General features: G+C 38.6%; 1 protein-coding gene across 1 annotated transcript; it reads left to right on the top strand.

Annotated features, from left to right (window-relative positions):
- The first annotated feature begins 11,567 nt into the window (after positions 1-11,567).
- LOC149948840 (uncharacterized) lies at positions 11,568-20,525 on the top strand. Its single transcript, XM_090171165.1, has 6 exons — positions 11,568-11,875; positions 11,966-12,614; positions 16,832-17,268; positions 17,530-17,803; positions 17,858-19,849; positions 19,908-20,525. The coding sequence occupies exons 1-6, from the start codon at positions 11,568-11,570 to the stop codon at positions 20,523-20,525; spliced, it is 4,278 nt and encodes a 1,425-aa protein (XP_090027291.1).
- The last annotated feature ends 981 nt before the right edge of the window (positions 20,526-21,506 follow it).

The raw sequence follows: 21,506 nt of genomic DNA, 5'->3' as shown, positions 1-21,506 counted from the left end.
TGAACGCCTTAATAGGTGGTTTTTTTTCCGCCTGTCCCAGGACAAAAAGTGCAAACTTTTTACCCTAGAACGTTTTATTCGCCTGTTCTCGTGGTAAGATTTACCCTGTCCCGAATTTTGTTCGCTTGTTACAGAGCTCAAACGTTACACTTTTTACTCCTCCCCGAAAGGAGGTCTAGAGGGAGTAATCTAGCTTAAATAGAAAATTCGTCTGCTTAAATTTCGTTTCAAGAAAACATAACGGGTTTTGAACATCTTCACACGTGGCAAGCTTTTAATAACGAATATCCAATTGTTAAATGCTATTTAATGACTTTAAAAGTTGCTTAATGACTTAGACCTAAGGTGATGTCTTGGGTATTATTATTATTATTATTATTAAATAAATAAGAAAAATGCGTCCTATATTGATGATCTCACCACCAGTCACCATCTTAAAAACAAAACAAATATATAACCTTTAACCTCTAACTACTCCCTTCTTACTCCAACTCGTTTTTTTCGTCAAGTTAGAATTGGAGTAAATGACGTCATAGGGCTACACTTTTGAACCTGCTCAAAAAACCCAGAACAGGCGAAAAAAAACCATCTAATAAATGGAGGGTCCCGTGGCGGGAAGATTTGACTCGTTTAAAAATTTATTTCTCAAAATTTAAATTAAATAATTTTGATTAATTGGTATTTTTGAGTATATTTAAACGCGAGCTTTTTAATAAGCCTAAGTTATGATTCCTAGACTTTCAGTAGCATTATTATTAGTGCACAATCGACCAAGGCTTAGCTAAAACGCGAGTTTGTACATTGTGGCAGCAGCGTGAGAAATCATTTCTCACGCTGGTTTTGAAAATAAGTTATCTAAAACGAAGCGATTGGGGGGTAAGTGTGAACCTGGCTTAACTGTAACCACGGAAACACGACAGATTAAATCGTACCGATAGACTACTTTGGAACTTGCCATCGAAAACGGTTTAAATGCATTTTAGAATATTGAATGCAGGTTCATAAGAGCCTTAAAAACAAATAGAATTCTTGAAGATGGCCTGCTAGTTTATTTATCATAAAACTGGATGAACGACAACGAAATAGCAAGCGAGTACATTGAAGTACCGTATTCCTTTGGTATCTCATTGGTTCTTAAAAATTACGTTTTTCGACGCGATTAACGCTGCTGCGAGGACGCAAAAAATAAGACCGCCCCCCACCCTTAGCCAGCACCGTAACCAGGATTTGATTTCAGGGTGGGCACGCAATGGAAACAAATAAAAAATAATAAAAAAATTGTACATACAACCATACGGTCCAGGCTGGGCACGGCCCGACCGCCCCCCCCCCCTGGTTACGGCCCTGCCCTTAGCAGGACGGGGTTAGTCTTGACATATTCATTATCCCTGAGTATAAATAAATACATTCTTGTATCATAGAATCCTTGCTTGTATATACCCTGGTTTATAATGAAAATACCAGGAAAATGCTTTATCCGTCGGAACTATTCACTGTAATTTTATGGTTTATTTACTATTGTAAAGTAAATAGTACCGAAAAAACGTTCATCGACGATGTTGGACATTTTCGTTGGCAAAACGATTTGTATTTCTAATTAGCTATAGATTTTTCAAATTATGTTATGCTTTCATTAAAATTTTTATAAACAAATCCAATTCTTAGTAAACCAAAACGGCGCGCAACTCAATTGCGGCCTTAAGCCGCCCTGACTAACTGATACACTTATGGAATCTAATTATAGACGTATGGTGCATCATATATCCGTAGCTAGGTTAGAATTATAAAGGCGAAACTTATAGGAGTAACCCTGGATGGACTTTCATTACTGTTAGAAAACAAACAATAATAAGCGTTGTCGAACAGAATTAACGCCAGATTAATTAAAATTAATTGGAGGGCGCCGTAGCCTTGGAAAAATGGTTTACGCGGAATTGCAAAACTGCCTATTACCCCAAATACATTATATTTCGGATCTGACGACGTTGCGTGATTCATTAAAGCCAAGGGATTACAATAACTAGAAGTTGTCAAGGGGAATTTAATTTTAATCCCCGTGTTAAAACGGGGTCGCGCTCATTTTTAGTTTCTCTGGAAATGTCCCAATAATCTATTTAAAAGTGATTTAAGCGTTTATTTACATGGTTTTGCGAGCCCAACGCGGGTTGCTAGGAAAAGGTTGTAAAGCCATTGTGTTTAGCCATATTAGTGGACGTAAAATTTTAGTATATGTTAATAAATTTGCTTTTATCGTGCTACGAGTAATTTAAGCCGTCTAAATATCAATTATATTAATCAATAAAAGTCAGATTTTTCAGTATAAAGGGAAGAAGCGTTGGCCTAGAGATTAACAGATAGTTCACCTATTTGTCAAACCCGCAACTCTATTTGATTGGTTAAATGTAGATGTCAGCGCGAGACCTTACTTATTTATGGTAATATTCCATTTATAATAACGCTTATATTTAGAAACATACTCTATTGACGTAGGTGACCTTAGCTATATACACAAAATATACCTCATGCCTAGTGGAATTAAAAATTATTCAACCGAGAAGGATGAAACATAAACCGCTATGTGGGCTGTGCCAATTTAGACACGAATTTAATTTACGCTAGCTTTTACAAAACCCCTAACATTATTTTAATTTCAAAATTAGACTATCTGAATTATGTTTTTAAAATCATTAAAATGTGCTTTTAATATCCAAGTAATAAAGGGATTAATTAAAAGTGCCTATAGTTTACGAAAATTAAAATTGCAAGGATACTTAGGAAACATTAACGGTTAAAAGCTTTGAGAAATGACCCGTCAAGTGGCTCCGAAAACATTTGTTACTTGTCACTAAAGAGAGGGTTGGGCAAAAAACCACCCGCATTACCATAAGCTTTATTCCGAAAAATATAAAAAGGCAAATGCAAGAATGAATTCAGGTCAACCAGAGAATAGGAAACATTAACGACAACCTCCGCGATTCCCGGAAGATATTCTCCCCCACCCCGTTATTGGCTGAAAGTGGAAAAGACTACACGAGGACAAGGGGAAGGGCGTAGTTCTTCATCAGGTAATAACAGGGCCTCAAGACGCTGCCAACACATTCACCGTTCACCAGAATGCATTCAGGGTAAATGTGAAAGGAAGGGTTCCTTAAAAGGTTCTAACATCGAAGCCAAGTGAATTTAACAAGCCTTCACCGGGAGAAGCGGGCCATTGTCCAATATAAGATTAAAGCGTAATGGCATTTCGTATTAACTATCTTAGAAGCGAAAGGCTGAGGCCAGTCGAAGCAATTAAGTGTCCGAAACGAGGTGCCAAGGTACAAAACTACGTCCCATCCCGAGATGATCAATTTAGGGAGAAAATTTAATTGGAAAACTTCCCGACCAAAATTGGCCCTCTTCGACACCTATACTTTACGCCACATTCCTTAAAGCCACCATTACCACGCTTAAAGTACATTTACCACCAAAAAAATTGAAGTTGGGTTCAGACTTACAAAAGTATTTTTAAATGACGGTTGGAGGAAAGCCTCCCCTACTCGGCAAAAATTTTAATTAAAAAGAAACATTAAAAAAAATTATACTTTTTGTTTTTTAGAAAATTTAAAAATGCTGTTGCCGGCATCTGGTAATACCATAGAAATATCATAGGCCTGAAGCTAGTTGGTCTAGAACCTTTCAGACCATGAGAGACGATAGAGTTGCTCAGCTTCGCTCATTTAGTAGGGCTGTGCGAGTAGTGGTTTTAGGCATTCGAGTCGGGTATCGAGTACCAATTTGTTTTTCATCGAGTATTCGAGTCGAGTAATATTAAAGTCGAGTCGAGTAATCGAGTACTTGATTAAGGGGAAACTTTCTCTTATTCGAGTCAAGTAATTAAGAAAAATCCTCAGTAATATTTTTTACGAGTCGTGTTATCGAGTAATTGATTAATAGCTGGGTTTATTCAAGTAATTAGGAAATTTAATTTAAAATGAGTATAAACTAACTTTCAATGCTGATAAATATTAAATAAAAAATGCTTTTATCAAAGCAGTTGGAAGGTTGATATAAGGGGTAGTTCGGATCTATGAAGGCACCGATATTGGAAATGTTTTAGAATTAAAGAGTTGTTTTTTGGAATTATTTTAAAAAGCAAAATATATTTCTAAAATAATTTCCATAAATTTTTCCTCACCTTTTATATATTTTAAAACCCTTTCCTTAAATTTGAGCCTTGAAACTGTAACAGTAAACTGAGAAAATTTTCAATTGTAAAGGAGTACGCGTGTTTAGTTCAGAATTATGCATATTCTAATGGAAATATTTAAAATAAATTTTAAAATCGGCCGCCATGGATATAAAATAGGGCTGTGGGATACAAAATTCGAAAGAAAAAGACATACTACCAAAGTTTCTTAAGCAACCTTGATACTACGAGCTGAGTTATGTTGCTTGATAAGGCACCATACTTTTGAAACGCTTATTTCTGGCATTGATTTTCAATGCTATAGACGCAGTGCTTCCATATGCAGGGAATTTTTCCTTTTTCCGGAATTTTTCAACCTTTAAAAACGCTAAAAGGAAATAATGCAATTTAAGAGGGAAAACGGGGAAAACGATGGAAATTTAATAAAGGGTCATTATAAAAGTAATGAAAGTCACGATCTAAATATCTAAAGCAACTTTTGAGGATATGTTTATGCAAAATTTTACAAATGTAAGTAATTTTGTAATAAATAAAACCTTAAATTTGGATTCATTTTCAGAATTAATCTGAATATCTATATAAATTAGTATTAAGAGTGAGGGATACAAAATGGAAATTTCTAGGTCAAAAACATAGATATAAGAAATGTATATAAAGGTCTAGATAAATTTCGGGGCGTCTAAGCCTAACATAAAATACGGAATTGACACCTAGCAGACACCGAGGAAGGCTGACCAAGAGCGCGAGCTCTCTTAGCATTTTAGTACTAAGTGCATGACCTTTCCGCAGGCCGTAGTCTTTAGACACCATCTGTTGGTGACTTTTAGTATAATTTTTAAGCTTGAGACAATGGCTCTCGCGACGATAGCACGAGCTTTCTTACCGATAGAGAGCGCCTTATAAGGATAGCCTGCATAAATTACGCGTTTCTGCTAGCTGTCACCTCCATATTCACTCCCTTTGACATACTTTATCTAGACCTTTATATACGTTTCCTATATCTATGGTCAGAAACGCGAAAAACGGGATTTTTTCATTTAATGAAATTATCGCAAGAGGAATATTTTATATCGTAACTGGATTCTGTAGTTTGAAACATCTGCAGTTTTGTGTTTCAGTATTTAAATTTGGCATGCAACATGGAAAACTGAAGATCCTCACAAGTCAAGTACCCGCTGCCGCTGGTAGTAAAAAAGAGTGACATTAGAGTGACATTAAAATGACCACATTTCTTTCTAGAAAGGCCTGATGAAATGTTCTTTAGTTCTTTAGTTCTTTTATTGCTCAACAAGAGGTCTAAGACCCATCACGTTAAGACAGTGGACAATACAAATTATACATATACAGAGAAAAAATATATACAGTTTGTATGTACAGGAAAACAGTACAATGTGAGGGAGATACAAGGGAAATAAAACAAAATAAAGGAGTTATATTACATTATTACATGTAAACGAGTTAAATATGAAGTTCTAGGAACTCAGTTAGCTCCTTGCGGAACTGTTTGGGGTTGGGAATGGACTTTAGGAAGTCCGGGAGAGAGTTCCAGTCACGGACCGAAGAGGGGAGGAAGGAGTGCCTGCGGACGGAGAGTCGAAAGCCAGGAAGAATGAGAGCCGCGGATTTCATCCCGCGCGGAGCACGACGCCAAGACGAGATGGCGGATGTAAGCGGGGCCAGGGCTCCGTTGGAGCGGTGAATAACACTGTTTACTATTGCGAGGCGTTTGACGCGGCGACGGTCCGAGAGGGAATCCCATTTAAAGTTTTTCAAGACTCGCGTCATGCTTGTACTCCAAGAGAAACCGATGTTGGCAACAAAACGGAGGGCTTTACGTTGGATGGTTTCAATGGTATGCATACCGCTGGCGGTGTTGGGGGACCAGACTGGGGAACAATACTCCAGAATGGGGAGGACATATGTTTTTATAGCGAGGGTTTTTGTCTGGAAGGAGCAATGTGAGACGTGTCGGCGCACAAAACCTAGGGCACGGGCGGCTTTGGAAGTGACGGTCAAGATATGGGGATTCCAATCAAGGGTACAGGATAGCGTTACCCCGAGGTATTTTTGGGAGGTGACGGACTTAAGTTCGACATCCCCCAAAGTGTAGTGGGGAGAGTGAGCTGGTTGCCCTGAGCGGTGAAGGGAGAGGACTGAGCATTTGGAGGCATTTAGAGGTAGCCTGTTCGAGTCACTCCAAGACAGAATACGATTGAGATCCTCTTGTAGGGTAATAACATCGGAGGGGGCGAAAATGGTTCTTGAGAGCGCAACATCGTCGGCGAAGATATACAGTCGGGAGATAACATGGTCCCCTATGTCGTTTATGAAAATGACGAATAAAAGGGGGCCAAGAACTGAGCCCTGTGGAACACCAGAGGCCGCAGGAAGCCAGTCGGACGCAGCCCCTGGAATAACAACACGGAAACGCCGGTTTTGAAGGTAGGCAGCCAGCCAAAGCAAGGTCTGGTCCCTAATGCCATAGGAGTGGAGCTTGGCTTTTAAGAGTTCGTGAGACACAGAGTCAAATGCTTTACGGAAATCGAGGAAGATAATGTCAACACGTCCAGTGCGTTCCAGCCCGTCGAACCAATCTTCAACGCAGCAAAGTAGTTGGGTTTCCGTACTAAAGCCGCTACGAAAACCATGTTGGTAAGGCTGCAGAACATCATGAGCTTGAAGGTGGGAGGTTATGTCCGAAGCCACGATATGTTCATCAGCCTTGAGCACCAGGGAAAGTAGTGCAATCGGGCGGTATTCAGACGGATTTGATTTGTCACCGCCCTTTGGAACGGGAGTCACATTAGCTGTACTCCAATCAGCCGGAATACTCCCAGAATCGTACGAGAGTTGGAAAAGCCGCGTTAGGGGAGCAGTCAGGGCCACGGCACAGTTCTTCATGACAGCAGCTGGAATTCCGTCAGGGCCCGCAGCCTTAAAAGACCTGCCTCTCTGCAGCAGACGTTGTACGCCTTGCTCCGTGAAGATGATCGGAGGCATTACAGGACATCGCGGCGGCAGAAGGGAGACAGTTTCAAATGTGTGAACAGGAAAAGTGCGTTGAAATGTTTCGGCCAGTAGTTTGGCTTTAGACTCTGCGCAGGTGATAGCACCCTCCGGGCCATTAAGATCAGGGATACCAGAGTGCTTGGCTTTTTGGGAAACAAGCTGGTAAAACTGTCGCCTGTTGTTAGTGAGATCTGATGCCACTCGGTCCATGTGATGGGTACGTGCAGCACGAAGAGCGAATTTGACAATGGAGCGGTTATGGGAGAATTTCTGCTGGTTACAAGCGGAAGGGTATTTTCGAGCCCTATTATAGCGACGCTTCGTGATGCGAATGAGTCGGCGGAGAGACTGACCTACCCAAGGCAGGTTATGCCGTGAGGATAGTTTCTTCAAAGGGACGTGAGAGAGTACAGTAGAGTGAAGGGCCGCCTTGATAATGGCCCAAGCGTCATGAACCGAGGTGGCTTGAGTTACAGTCACTTGTGATAAGGTCGCCGAGATGGCAGGGTAGTCGGCCTTGTCATCTCGGCGACCTTATCACAAGTGACTGTTACACTGCAGTAGCCTGTTTGAATTGTTAAAGGGACTTTCAAGAAAGACCTAGTCGAATTGAAATAAGTCATTCAGTCGTAACTTTGGGTTTACAATGTACGGCATGTTAACTTTAATAACTTTCTTGATTAAATTGATTGCAAATCTCTTTTATTGATGACTTTTTTTGCTAGTTTAGTTTCTATAATGAGTTTCAGCAATTTAAATGCTGTAATATTACACGTAATCCTTTACGATTGAAAATTTTCTCAGTTTACTATTACAGTTTCAAGGCTCAAATTTAAGGAAAGGGTTTTAAAATATATAAAAGGTGAGGATAAATTTATGGAAATTATTTTAGAAATATATTTTGCTTTTTAAAATAATTCCAAAAAACAACTCTTTCATTCTAAAACATTTCCAATATCGGTGCCTTTATAGATCCGAACTACCCCTTAAATCAACCTTCCAACTGCTTTGATAAAAGCATTTTTTATTTAATAGCTGTCCCTTTGCTCTGCCTCACAGGGCATATTTTGCCTAAAATTTATAATTGAAAATAAAAGCCATAAGTTAGAAAATAAATAGGTTTTATTTTTAAATATATTTTGAACAGACATTTTAATATTATTGAATGTAATTTAAAATATTGAATATTATTTTAAATATTTTACTTAACATTTTGAAATAATGATGATAATTGGTTACGTCAAATCGAGTTTTAATTTCCCATTAAGACTTAGATAACAAGATAATAGGTGTATAACTGGTTCTAGTAAGGAAGTGAAATATGCTAATTTTGGTAAAACTTTCAATCAAAAACAGACCTTTGATACGATAATGATTATGGGTAGCATAGCATGATTTGTGAAGAGCTTTTAACCGTTTACTTTTATCTCAATCATGTATCAAGAGTTTTCCAACTCTGCCGAGCTTTCAAATAAAAAACCAACCATGTGTAATTTATTTTCACCGAGGCAAAGTGTAATTTATAGCCACAAGGCAATATAAATAGAATGGGGTTACAGTACACAGACATTGTAAATAAAAATAGCCACAAAGGCAATTAATATGAATATGTTATATTAAAAACCTAAAAACAAATTCTACGCGCTTAGTGTAAGTAAGCACATTTATCAACAGTACTTGAATAGTGGGTCTTCAGTTGTAAAATAAAAAATATATATAGTATCATTAGAAAATTGAAATCGTGAAGTCATTAGAAAACAAATAGTAATATAGTAAAATTGTAGTACAACGTTTATTTGTAGCATTTTTACCTCTCCGAGGGGACAAAGTCCCCTAGGAGGGGTTATACAACCACCGTGTCTGTCTGTGGGTCTGTGGGTCTGTGGGTCTGTCAGGCCTGCGAACGCGTTCGCATTTTCGGTGCAAAGTGTAATCACTGCGTACGCAGTTTCTCAAAGGGTTGGCAAAACCACCGTGTGACGGTGAGCGTTAACGGATGCATTTGCGGTTTGGTTTGGATGGTGTTTTTTCGCTCACCGTCGTGACGGCTTGGTGTATTACGTTTTTGTAATGGTTATGCGTAGGTTGTGAGTGTTGCATTTGTTGTGTTTGTGTTCTGATGGTTATGCATGTTGAGTCTGTTGTGTTTATATGGGCGTTTTCTCTCCAACTTCTTCTTAATGACTTTGGGACGGACCGAGTGCTGAGTGTAATGCTACCTCTCAACGTCCAATGGCAGGGTTTCCACCAGTTGTACACGGTATTCGTCTTAGTATCAATTTGCGATCGCATCGGGCGGGATTTGAACCCGAGACCTCCTGATTGACAGGCGGACGTTCTACCACAGAACCACCGACACTTGTTACGCCTTATTGAAAATTAGACCTTCAGCTTTATCGGAAGCGTATTTAATAGAGTACGAAATTTTGGTTTAATTGAAATAGAATTGAAATTGAAATTATTGCATCGAAGAAATTCTAATTTAGCGTTTCTCTATTGATTAAAAACAAATGCGCCACCCAGGTTTCGAACCCAGACCATTCGGCTTGGCAGTCGAGCGCTCTACCACAGAACCACCGATAGCTGCTTAGATAATAGGCAATAAAGTCTTTTTTTATTAATGAATTTATGAAGGCCTAATCTGGTTTTTTTTAAAGGTTAAATCTTGTTTTAGCGTAGTCAGCCGAGATTAGAGGGTTAAAGGGTAGACCCTGTGGGTGGTCCACTTTGTTAGTTTTTTTTGTTATTTATTTACGGGTATTATTAACGACCTATATATAGTTGTGTTAATTCAAAGGAGATAATTTAACGTTAATTGCTTTAAGAGCTGGCGGTTAGTCAAGTGGCTCTCTGTGCTTTGTTGATGGTAAGGTTTTTGCTTCTTGTAAATATATTTGGTGTGGATATTTGGATATCTACGAATTCTAACGCAGTCAATGATTTCTTGGGTGTGCGAGTCATTATATGATATTGGAAATTGGACGGCATTGGTCTTTTTCATGCGGTATGTGTCACAACGTCAACTGGAAGTTGAAATAAAATGAGCGTTAAAGATGCGGTAAGTATTTCGTAAGCGAGAAAAATACAAATACCATCTGTAGATGTTTCTTTCATTAAAATTTGCTTAGTATTATATTCAACTTATAAACATGTACTGTAAAAAGGGTTAAATTCAATTGTGCATTGTTTTAGTGAATCTAACTCGTTGTTGTAACTACTTAATTTATAATATTCTGAATAAATTAAACTCGATTGTTTCGTCTCAATTATTTAAATTAAAATTAAAATTTTATACCGGGCAGGGTTTGAACCGAGAATACGTTTTTCATAAATAACTCTGAATTGCGGAGATATCTTTGGGGGTCGTATCGAGAAATTAATGCCACTAGGGACCATACTTCCGAGGAGAGGTATATTTTGGCTTGCCAACTTGTTAAATATAAATATAAGTGTAGAATATAATAGAATGCAGCGCGTGAAAACAGTACGTGTTTCGTAAAGAAGAGTTTTATTTTTTATTGTTAGATACGAATTGCTGTAGCTCGAGAAAAGACGTTTTAAAATTTGTATCTCGTGATAAACCTTTTTTCAAAAGGGACTTGTTTTCCGTTAGGCTTAGTAAAAATAGAGAAAATTCGAAAAAGCGTTAGAGTCTGTTCGTCTCACACCAAACCGATCGGTGTTTCAGTCCGCCGATAACCGCTCTCCCTCACTAATTCCAGGACCTACTTAAGTTTTATTACCTAAGGTAAAATAGTGGGAACAAAAAACTTCAAACTCCCAACATTTGGTGCCGAAACCCGGGATGATCAAACGTCGCGATAACTAGTTCGCAGTGTGAGACAACTGATTGAAGTGAAAGAAATCAATCAACAAAATGCCAAAGAAAAGAAGTCCAACAAAACGAAATCAACCTCAAAATTCGGAGGAGACGACTTCGAGCAGAGTAGTTAGAGAAACAGCTATCATAGAAGATTTTGAGTCGGAGGGGGATAATCCAAACCGACGTGAGCCGATGGAGTTACAACGCCTTAAGCTACAAAGAGAAACAGTTCATTCTCAAATAAATAAAGTAATCAAGGAAATAGAGGATCTACTCAATAATGTTAACTCGGACGTCGCTGATGTCGAAGATCAGCTTAATATACTGATCAGAAAAGAGCCAACGCTGACATCGTTGGAAGAACAAGTTCAAGATCAAACGCTCATTCTAACGGAACTCCAACGAGAGTCAAAAGCCGCCGACGAGTACGTGGATACAATCACCATCGCCAAATCAAGAGCTAACCGGAGAATAAAGGAGGCAGCAACGTGAGCTATCAACGCTAGCCAAGTTCACGATCCAAATAATAAAATCGCAACAGCTAGTATGGGTCAAAATATGACCATCTGTCAAGTACCTTCGGTGACCAAGCTTCCCGAACTCAAAATGCCAATCTTTGATGGAGACATTCTGAAATTCAACGGGTTTTGGAGCAGATATCAAGCGGCGGTTGATAAAACCAACCTTCCTAAAGTAGAAAACTTTAACTATTTGATATCATATCTATCAGGTGAAGCTAAAAATTTATTATCGAGTTATGAAGCTGACGTTTCTGATGGCTCTTACGACGAAGCTGTTAAATTGTTGAAAGATACCTACGGCCGAACAGATCAACTGATACTGCACCATCAAAAGTTAATGTTAAAATTAGACCCAGTTACGAAAGTTAGAGATTTAAAATAGTTGCGTAATTTGCTTTTGTCGCGCGAATATCACATCCGTAGCTTAAAAGTGCTAGGTTGTGATACTGGAAATAGTAGCTCATGCTTGTGCCCGGCTGTCTCGCGTGCTATACCCGACGAAGTGAGATTAGAATTTAGCCGTACGCGTACATCGGACGCTGAATGGAATTCCGATACGCTCGTAGCGTTTCTGCGCAAAGAAGTAGAAAGCCGCGAAAGATGCAGTCTTCTAGGCGGAGAAATCGAAAAGGAGAAATGTGAAAGCAAACACCCCGTAAAACCTCCAAAACCAGATTTTCAAAGCGCCATCGAAAACCCTTATTCGAGTTCCGCGGCAGCCCTCTCAACGCGGGTAAATCAGCAGCTTCTTCAAGGAAATACGTATTGCATTTTTTGCGAAGTGGACACTCACGGGTCATCAAATTGCTGCGCGCATTCCATTGACACGAAACGAGAAAAAATCAGCAAGGATCGAAGATGTTTTAATTGCCTAAAAAGAAATCACAACGCGAGGGTTTGTCCTTCAAAATTTAGATCGTGTCGAATTTGTCACAAAAACCACAATATGGCCGTATGTCCATCAAGCAACGCCAACAAAGGGGCACCGAAATCGAAACCAAAATCAGAAGAAAAACTAAAACGTACCGACGAGAATTTCAGCACAGAAAACAAAACATGCGCCTCAGTTACGGTAAATCAAACTGTATTTCTACAGACAGGGCAAGCAATCGCTAGAAACCCCCGAGACAACCTTTCAAACAAGGTGTCGCGCGTAAGATGCTTGCTGGATGGAGGGAGTGAAGCCACCTTTGTCCAGGAAAGCGTGTCGCGTCAACTCAATCTGCCAGTGATACACTGAGAGAAAAATTCGTAGTTTTAAAAGGAAATAATACAGAAACGTCTTGTAAACTATTTATTCAGGAAAGTGCTGTAAAATGTACAGTTTTTCTGTAGTGTTAACATGAAAGAATAGGAGGAGTTACATGTTTTTACGAAACACTGGTTTCTTCGGTACATATTGCAGAAAATTCCAGTAAGATTGCTTTACAGGTTGTCAAACTGTATTTATTACGGGTTTTAGTCATGTAAAAATCACAGGTGCGCTCGTTTATTCAAAACACTGGAAGCTTCAGTATATATTGCAGTGGATTACAGTAAGATTGTTTAGCAGGTTTTCGAACTGTATTTATTACGGGTTTTAGGTTTGTATATGGAACCTGTAACATTCACAGGTCCGCCCGTTTATTCAAAACACCGGAAGCTTCAGTAAATATTGCAGTGAATTCCAGTAAGATTATTTTACAGGTTGTGAAACTGAAATTAATACCGGTTTTTATTGTATCTTAGAACCTGAAAAAATTACAAGAGTGTTCATTTCCCAAAAACAGTGCTCTCGATTCTACATATTCCAGTAAATTACATTAATTCAGTTTTACAGGTTGGAAGACTAAAAAACAAGCATTAATTTATTAAGTGCAGTGGCGATATAGCTTTGACTCCTGGTAATCGTAGCACGGGTTTTGAAGGAGTTAATAATTAGCTAAGCTAATACCCTATAGGCACCACTACAGGCCTATAAGTCATCTAGCAACTTTAAGGCCTTTTGACCAGTGGCCGGGTTATATTGCGAAGGAGGGTGGTGGCAGGCCCTTCAAGCCACGCGAGCTAACCGTCAGCTCCCTACACTTACTACTATACCGTTAACCTCGGCAAGTTTTTATGGAAAGGGGAAACCGAAGATCTAGATGGAAAACCCCTTAAACCAGTGGGGAGAGAACTTGCAAACTCTACGCAGAAGGAGTGCACTTTGGTTCCGGATTTTCACCCAGTGCCACAAGCTGGGATCGAACCCGGCTGCGAGGTGAAAGTGCTAACCACTCAGCCACCCCACACTCTTAAAAAGGTTGGGTTGTTTTCAACCCAAAATGGGTTAAAATTCAACCCATACCTGGGTCCGTATTTACCCAGCCCAAATTTGGGTTGTTTAGAATTAACCCATGAAAGGTTAAAAATGCAACTTGATTTTAGGTTGAAGTTTTATTAACCTCAGCTTGAATTTAAAACTACTCCAGCATGGGTTGAAATCGACCCCACCTTGGGTTGTAAGCTAACCCATCTTAGTTGGAAAATTACTACATCTTAGGTTGAATTTTAATCGCGTCTTTGGCCGTGCATCTAGGTAGGAAAATTTTAGGATCTGACGATTTCTTCTGCCAATATATGAAACAATAAATATCCCTCTTAGATATGAATTTTGAACATAGATAAATATAGGAGTAGAATTTAAACAGAGGACACACATTTCTCAAGGTAGAAACTGTGTTGAGTTTTCGACCCGTGAGTTTAGTCAAACTAACTTGCACGAAACAAATTTTCTTATATATATATCGTTTCGTAAAAAACATACAACGTTATCAATTGTTAAAAAAAAATATTTTTATTTTTAACAATTGATAACTTTGTAGGTTTTTTACGAAACGATATATATAAGAAAATTGGTTTCATTAAATTTCGTTTGTTAAAGACCCGCGGGTTGAAAGCTCAAGACGGATTTTACCTTGAGAAATAATAATCCATGTGTGTCCTCCGTTTATATTTTATTCCTATAATCGATTCATGGATCCTCTAAACATTTCATATCTAAGGGGGACATTCATTTTGTCTAATACAGGCAGACTAAAATTTTCAAGTCTAAAATTTTCCTACCTAGCTGCACGGCCAAACACGCGATTAAAATTCAAGGCAAACTGGGGTAGTTTTCAACCCAAGGTGGGGTAGTTTTCAACCCATGGTGGGGTAGTTTTCAACCCAAGGTGGGGTAGCTTTCAACCCATAGTGGGGTATTTTTCAACCCAAGGTGGGGAGTTTGCAACCCAAGGTGGGATAGATTTCAACCTAAGCTGGGTTTAATAAAGTTTCAACCCAAAATCGAGTTTCATTTTTAACCTTTCATGGGTTAATTCTAAACAACCCAAATTTTGGGCTGGGTAAATTTGAACCCAGGTTTGGGTTGAATTTTAACCCAACCTTTTTAAGAGTGTAGACTCGTTTCGATAGTGAATAAAAAAGCGACTTCATACTTTATGTTATTATAGTGTTACAAGCACCTGTCGGAATCACGAATATTCGTTTTTTCGCCACTTCTTACGTGTGTAGCTTCTGCTAGAGTCGAAAATATTTCATTCTGAAAGTCTTTACTGTTCTGTGATGTAATGTAATACTAAAGAAAGTAACTTCAAAGGGAAAAAATATATTTCCATAAATTTCCGCATGGGTTTAAAACTTGTATTGTCAGTAACGTCTGCTTAAACGCCACCTTTTACTATTTGCGCCTGCCGCTAAAAGAGGGCGTAGCCCTAGTTTTCATTCGCAATTGTTAAATAAACTTATGTTTGTGACGTCAAGAATACCGAAAAATATCAGAAAAAGTATCAGATTACCTTTCGGTCCTAAGTTAAACAACGGGATTCAACAGACTGTAGATTTTATATAGCAGCTCACCCGTTATCAGTTTTATTTTTAAAGCAGTTCAAAAAAATCCTTATTTTAGTTCCTGATTCCGTGGTTTCCAGCATTAAGTCGGCAACACAGACCTAGTGACCTTACTTGGCTGCAGGGTTTGAAATAAACACAGGGCAAAAGCATTGGACTAGTCTGATAACTATTCAAAATCTTAGGGGGTCATTGAACATTTGTCTGATAACCTTTTCGATAAACTGGGAACCTTTTTTTTTACAAAATAAAATTATTAATAATTATAGGCATAAAGATAGGAGTCGTAAGTCAAGTAAGAGTTCTGTTAAACTCGAGTTTTTTTATTCCCACCCTCCAACACAGCCTCCCCGGGCCGCCATCCCTCTCTCTTTAGCACAGACTCACAGAGAGGATAGACTGACAAAACTATCAACTCGGTACTTCCTCATTATTTCGGTAAATAATTGTTTAATATTTTTGGTTTTATAGAAAAAAAAGGTTCCCAGTTTATCGAAAAGTTATCGTACAAATGTCCAATGAATCCCTTAAGATTTTGAAAAGATATGGGACATTTGCGAAATTTATTGGAGAAAGTCCAGTGTCCTGTCAGTGACAAGTGAGTGTGCTTATTTCATTTGATCAAAAATTGCTTGTCGACTAAAAAGCAAACTGACGCTGCTTTAACTAAAGTTTGTTTCACAAATTTCCTTAAAATGAAAAACTTCGACGGAAATGGGAACCGACAATTTTGAAGAAGATTCCTAATGACAATGCAAATAAACCAGTTACCTTGAATTTAGACGAACCTCAGCGTATTTGTAGTAAGCATTTCCTAGTTAAAATTTTGTACAAGCATGCGCTGTGTTATATTGTGATAATACTCACTCTATTAACTTGTTTAATATTGTCCCCATATTACCGCCATCTGTTGGGTTTCAAAAAATCGTAATGCCGTGAAATATACTAACACCGTCCTGTAGAATTTGCAGCTTTATATTTGGTCAAAGAAACAGCTTTTAGTGCTAAAATTGTAATTTCAGTTTAGTGGAAATTACGAGATGTTTTCCTATAAAAACCACCAGATGTTTTCGGTGAAATATAATATCACCGTCCTGTAGAATTTGCAGCTTTATATTTGGTTAAAAAAACAGCTTTTAGTGCTAAAATTACAATTTTGTTTTATTGGAAATTACAAGAGGTTGTCCTGTAAAAATTATCAGATATAATCGATAACGCAATTTTACAGGATAATACTTCAAATATACAGTACAATCCTGGCTACTCCAGTTGCCAGGATTTCCTGTAAATTCAACTAGACAAATTTCTCTCAGTGTAGGAATTGCCTCAATAGCTATAAACAATTTTGGGAACGAGACACCTGAGTCATCTCGAAGAAGAAAAGTATTGTTGACATTGGAAAACGTCAATCAAAAGGGAACCAAAATCGAAGTAGTGGCTATTGAGGTACCTTATATTTGTCAAGCGGTCGCCAATGTGAGCTGTGAAGCAATGAAGAAATTTGTGGAAGCTAACAATTATCAATTGGCGGATGAATTTGGACATGGTCCAAAAGGTGCTTACAAGGTAGACGTTCTCATTGGAAGCGATTTCTACTGGGAATTCGTAACTAGCAATATGCAAAGGTTAAGCCCTTCGTTAGTGGCGCAGGAAACAAAACTAGGCTGGACTCTACAGGGACCCATCAACGTAAATCAAACTGGAATTGGGAATTATGAAGTGGTGCAAGTGCTACGAGTCAGTGTTGAAGAAAGATTGATATCGGATACGATCAAAAGGTTTTGGGAGCTGGAGTCGCTAGGTATCGATTCAAACGAGGACCAAGTTCCGACAAACAATAAAATTATTGAAGAGTTTGAAAACAATGCCACCTTTCAAGGCGAACGTTATCAGGTTAAACTACCTTAACTCTTCGAAAAATCAACTCTAAAGAACAACTTAAGCGTAGCAACAAAGCGAATGGGAAGTTTAATCAAACAATTTGAAGCAAATAGAGAATATTATGAAACCTACAAAAGTATCATTATTTAACAAAAGGACACTGGAATCATTGAAATCGTAGAGACTCCAGACACTCCAGGAACGTTTTATCTTCCACACCAATGAGTCAAAAGAGAATCAAGTAGCACAACCAAACTTCGAATCGTGTACGACGCGTCAGCCCACGCCGTTGGAGAACCGTCCCTAAATGACTGCCTGGCATCTGGTCCAAATTTAAATCCTGAGCTGCTTAAATTATGGTTACACTTTCGAAAACACGCCATAGCCGTAATATCAGACCTCGAGAAAGCCTTCCTGCAGGTGGAATTAAAGAAGGAAGATCGAGATTGTCTGAGATTCCTATGGGTCATTGAAGAAGGTGGTAAATTCAAAAGAGATCAGTTTCAGGTGTTTCGAGTATCAAGGGCCGCGTTCGGAGTTACAAGTTCACCATTCCTTTAGGCAGCTACAATAAAACTACATTTAAAAAAATACGATCAAACTAAAGAAGAAGTCATATCCCTATCTAACGATATGTACGTGGACGACTGGGTATCCGGAAATGACGATGACGATAAAGCCTATGAAATGTCTTCAGGCGCCAATCAAATTATGAAGGAGGCAGGAATGCATCTTAGAAAGTGGAAATCAAACTCAAAAACATTGGGGAAAAAATGGAAAGATGACGAAAACTTTACAATGGAAGAAAATTCTGGCGAATCAAACGCTTCTCTTAAAGTATTGGGACTGCAATGGGAAAACAACCAAGACGTCATTACTTTCGATCTCAGTAATATCCTGGACACTTTGAAAAATCCCAAACGAAGTAAACGTTTCATCCTTAGTACGGTCGCGCAAATATTCGACCCAATCGGAATTCTTGCACCGTATACCATACGGGCGAAGATCCTGTTTCAAAAACTGTGGGCTCTAGAGAAAACTTGGGATGAAGATCTCCCAGTCGACATAGTAAACGAGTTTGAAAAATGGAGTAACGAGATGAAGGATCTAAAGGAGCTGAAATTACCGAGGTACTACTATCAAGATAAAATCAAATCCCAACAACTACACGTTTTCTGTGACAGCAGTATCAAAGCGTACGGAGCCGTAATTTACGTCAGGTACGAAACAGAAAGCGGTAAAACTGGAGTATCATTCGTTACTGCAAAGGCCAAGGTTGCGCCATTGAAGAAGAGGCAACCCGAATTATCACTTCCTCGATTGGAATTGTTAGCGTGTCTGATTGGAGCCCAACTCGTCAACCACATCAAAAGCGTTTTCGTTAAAGGAAATCTAATCATTAACATCATGTGGAGTGACTCAACTATAGCGCTTCATTGGATCAAAGATAACCCCAAAACCTGGCTTCCTTTCGTCTCAAACAGAGTCACCGAAATAGAACGCGTATCGGATCCGCAAAGTTGGTCGCATTGCCCCGGCAGTCAAAACCCAGCTGATCTCCTGTCAAGAGGAATCGAAGTCAAGAAATTGATCGAAGGAGACGCCTGGTTCTCTGGTCCGACGTGGCTGGTAATGGGTCAAGAAAATTGGCCGAAAAATCCGGTGGAAAAAATTCCGCGAGAAGTCTTGGAACTGGAGAAACGCAAAACAATCGTATTGGCTATCCAAGTAGTAGAAACTGTAGACCTTCAATGTTTAATCGACTTAAACAAATTTAGTACCTGGAGAAAACCGCTGCGAATTTCTGCAATGTTGTTACGAGTCGTTAACAAATGGAAGAAGAAAGAAAAATTACGTGGTCCTTTAACCGCAAACGAACTAAACAACGCCGAAAAACTATGGGTAGAATCTGCTCAGCTCAAGGAGTATCCGGCTGAAAGTCGAGCTCTAAAAATTAACGATAAAATTCCTTCAAATTCAAAAATTCTATCGCTGACACCAAAGTTAGGACCTGATGGGTTAATTCGCGTAGGTGGTAGGTTGGAACAGTCCGAACTGAGCTACGAGGAGAAGCATCCCGCAATTCTCAACAAGGACCAAAGACTAGCTTATCTTATAGCCGAAGAATGCCACAAACGGGTCATTCACGGAGGTGTTCAAGCTACCTTCACGCAATTACGTACGAGGTACTGGATTCCCGCCGGTAAGCAACTGGTAAAAAAGGTTGTAAACGATTGTACAACATGTAAAAAATATCAGTCAAAACCACGCGAAATGCCATTCGCTCCTCTTCCAGCGGGCCGAAGCCGTATCTCGGAGGCTTTTACTGTCGTAGGAATTGATTTTTGTGGGCCATTGTTCATAAAAGGCAGAAATAATGACAAGGACTTGGAAAAGTCATACGTTTGTCTCTTTACGTGTTCCGCTGTCAGAGCGGTACATTTAGAACTGGTCCAAACTCAATCAACCAGAGATTTTTTACTGGCCTTACGTCGATTCGTGGCCAAGAGAGGACTTCCAAGTTTAGTAATCTCGGACAATGCTAAGAGTTTCGTAAAAGCGGATTCTGAACTTCAAATAATCTTTAAAAACATAAACAAACCGGAGGTAGAAAATTATTGCGCTAACCACAGAATCACCTGGAATCACTTGGTGGGGCGGCTTTTTCGAACGATTAATACGTTCGACCAAAACTACGCTCAAAAAAGGACTAGGCAAAACCACATTAGAGATGCAAACAGTACTAGCGGAAGTAGAAGCTGTTATTAATTCAAGACCTTTGACCTATATATCTTCAGATGCGGGGGAACCAGAACCTCTAACCCCAGCTCATCTACTGATAGGGAAACGATTGACAACTCTGCCATCGCAAAGGGTTAAAATAAATTTCGAAACGCAAACTCGAGGAGAGATATTGAAGAGAGAACGTCATCGTCTCATTCTTATGGAACGGTTATGCGGTCGGTGGAAATCTGAATATTTAATGGAGCTACGCTCCGCCCATCACACTCCTCCGACTAAAAATGAAACCTGCTTCAAAGTGAACGACGTCATATTAGTTCATGATGACAAATTATCTAAACAAATGTGGAAAATGGCTGTAGTTAAAGAAAACCAAATCGGGCGCGACGGAAAAACTAGGTCTTGTCTCGTGAGAACCGCAAATGGTTCTCTTTTGAGAAGACCAATTCAGCTATTATACAAATTAGAAATAGGAGAATCTAATTAACTGAGAAATGCTAGTTGCATTTCGGGCGGGAGTGTAAAATAAAAAATATAGTATCATTAGAAAATTGAAATCGTGAAGTCATTAGAAAACAAATAGTAATATAGTAAAATTGTAGTATAAACGTTTATTTGTAGCATTTGTAAATATAAATATAAGTGTAGAATATAATAGAATGCAGCGCGTGAAAACTGTACGTGTTTCGTAAAGAAGAGTTTTATTTTTTATTGTTAGATACGAATTGCTGTAGCTCGAGAAAAGACGTTTTAAAATTTGTATCTCGTGATAAACCTTTTTTCAAAAGGGACTTGTTTTCCGTTAGGCTTAGTAAAAATAGAGAAAATTCGAAAAAGCGTTAGAGTCTGTTCGTCTCACACCAAACCGATCGGTGTTTCAGTCCGCCGATAACCGCTCTCCCTCACTAATTCCAGGACCTACTTAAGTTTTATTACCTAAGGTAAAATAGTGGGAACAAAAAACTTCAAACTCCCAACACCAGTCCTGTTCTGGCTGTACTACCTTACAACGGTATGGCTCGTACACTGCTGATTCTCAAATAACAATAATTTCAGTCTACTCACTCTTTAAGCTTTTTGAATAATTAAGACGCCTTTACATAGAGGATTAAGTTTGAATGCCCAAAACGTTTATTGTTATGAAAAATTATTCAAATATTTACCATACTTCATTACTGTAATTAAAATTAGCAAAATTATTTATACAATGCTAGATGGATACACCTAAATCAAAATTAAATGATTATTTTTTTTAACTCTGTAAAAAATCAGCTGGGTAAAAAAAACTTATGGAAGAGATAAAACAAAATTAACTTTAAACTAAATTTCACTTTCCACAAAATTCTTTCTGGTACTACAACATACGTTATTTTTAACCTAGAATATATGATCGGGTTCTACGGGCTAATTTTCCCTACGAAGCAAAGGCTTAACGGTTAAATGTTAATTACTATGCCACTGCAAGTAA

The sequence above is a fragment of the Leiobunum rupestre genome, chromosome 4 (genome assembly GCF_980474605.1).
Source record: "Leiobunum rupestre chromosome 4, qqLeiRupe1.1.hap1, whole genome shotgun sequence".
NCBI classification, from domain to species: domain Eukaryota; kingdom Metazoa; phylum Arthropoda; class Arachnida; order Opiliones; family Sclerosomatidae; genus Leiobunum; species Leiobunum rupestre.
This window is presented reverse-complemented; position numbering and strand designations above follow the sequence as displayed.

Bases quoted from the DNA above. Each gene is read 5' to 3' on its own strand.
- LOC149948840 (XM_090171165.1), top strand. From the start codon at position 11,568: ATGGGTCAAAATATGACCATCTGTCAAGTACCTTCGGTGACCAAGCTT. The intron at 11,876-11,965 runs GTTAATGTTAAA...TCACATCCGTAG, and splicing joins CTGATACTGCACCATCAAAA to CTTAAAAGTGCTAGGTTGTG. The intron at 19,850-19,907 runs GTAAAAGCGGAT...AACCGGAGGTAG, and splicing joins CGGACAATGCTAAGAGTTTC to AAAATTATTGCGCTAACCAC.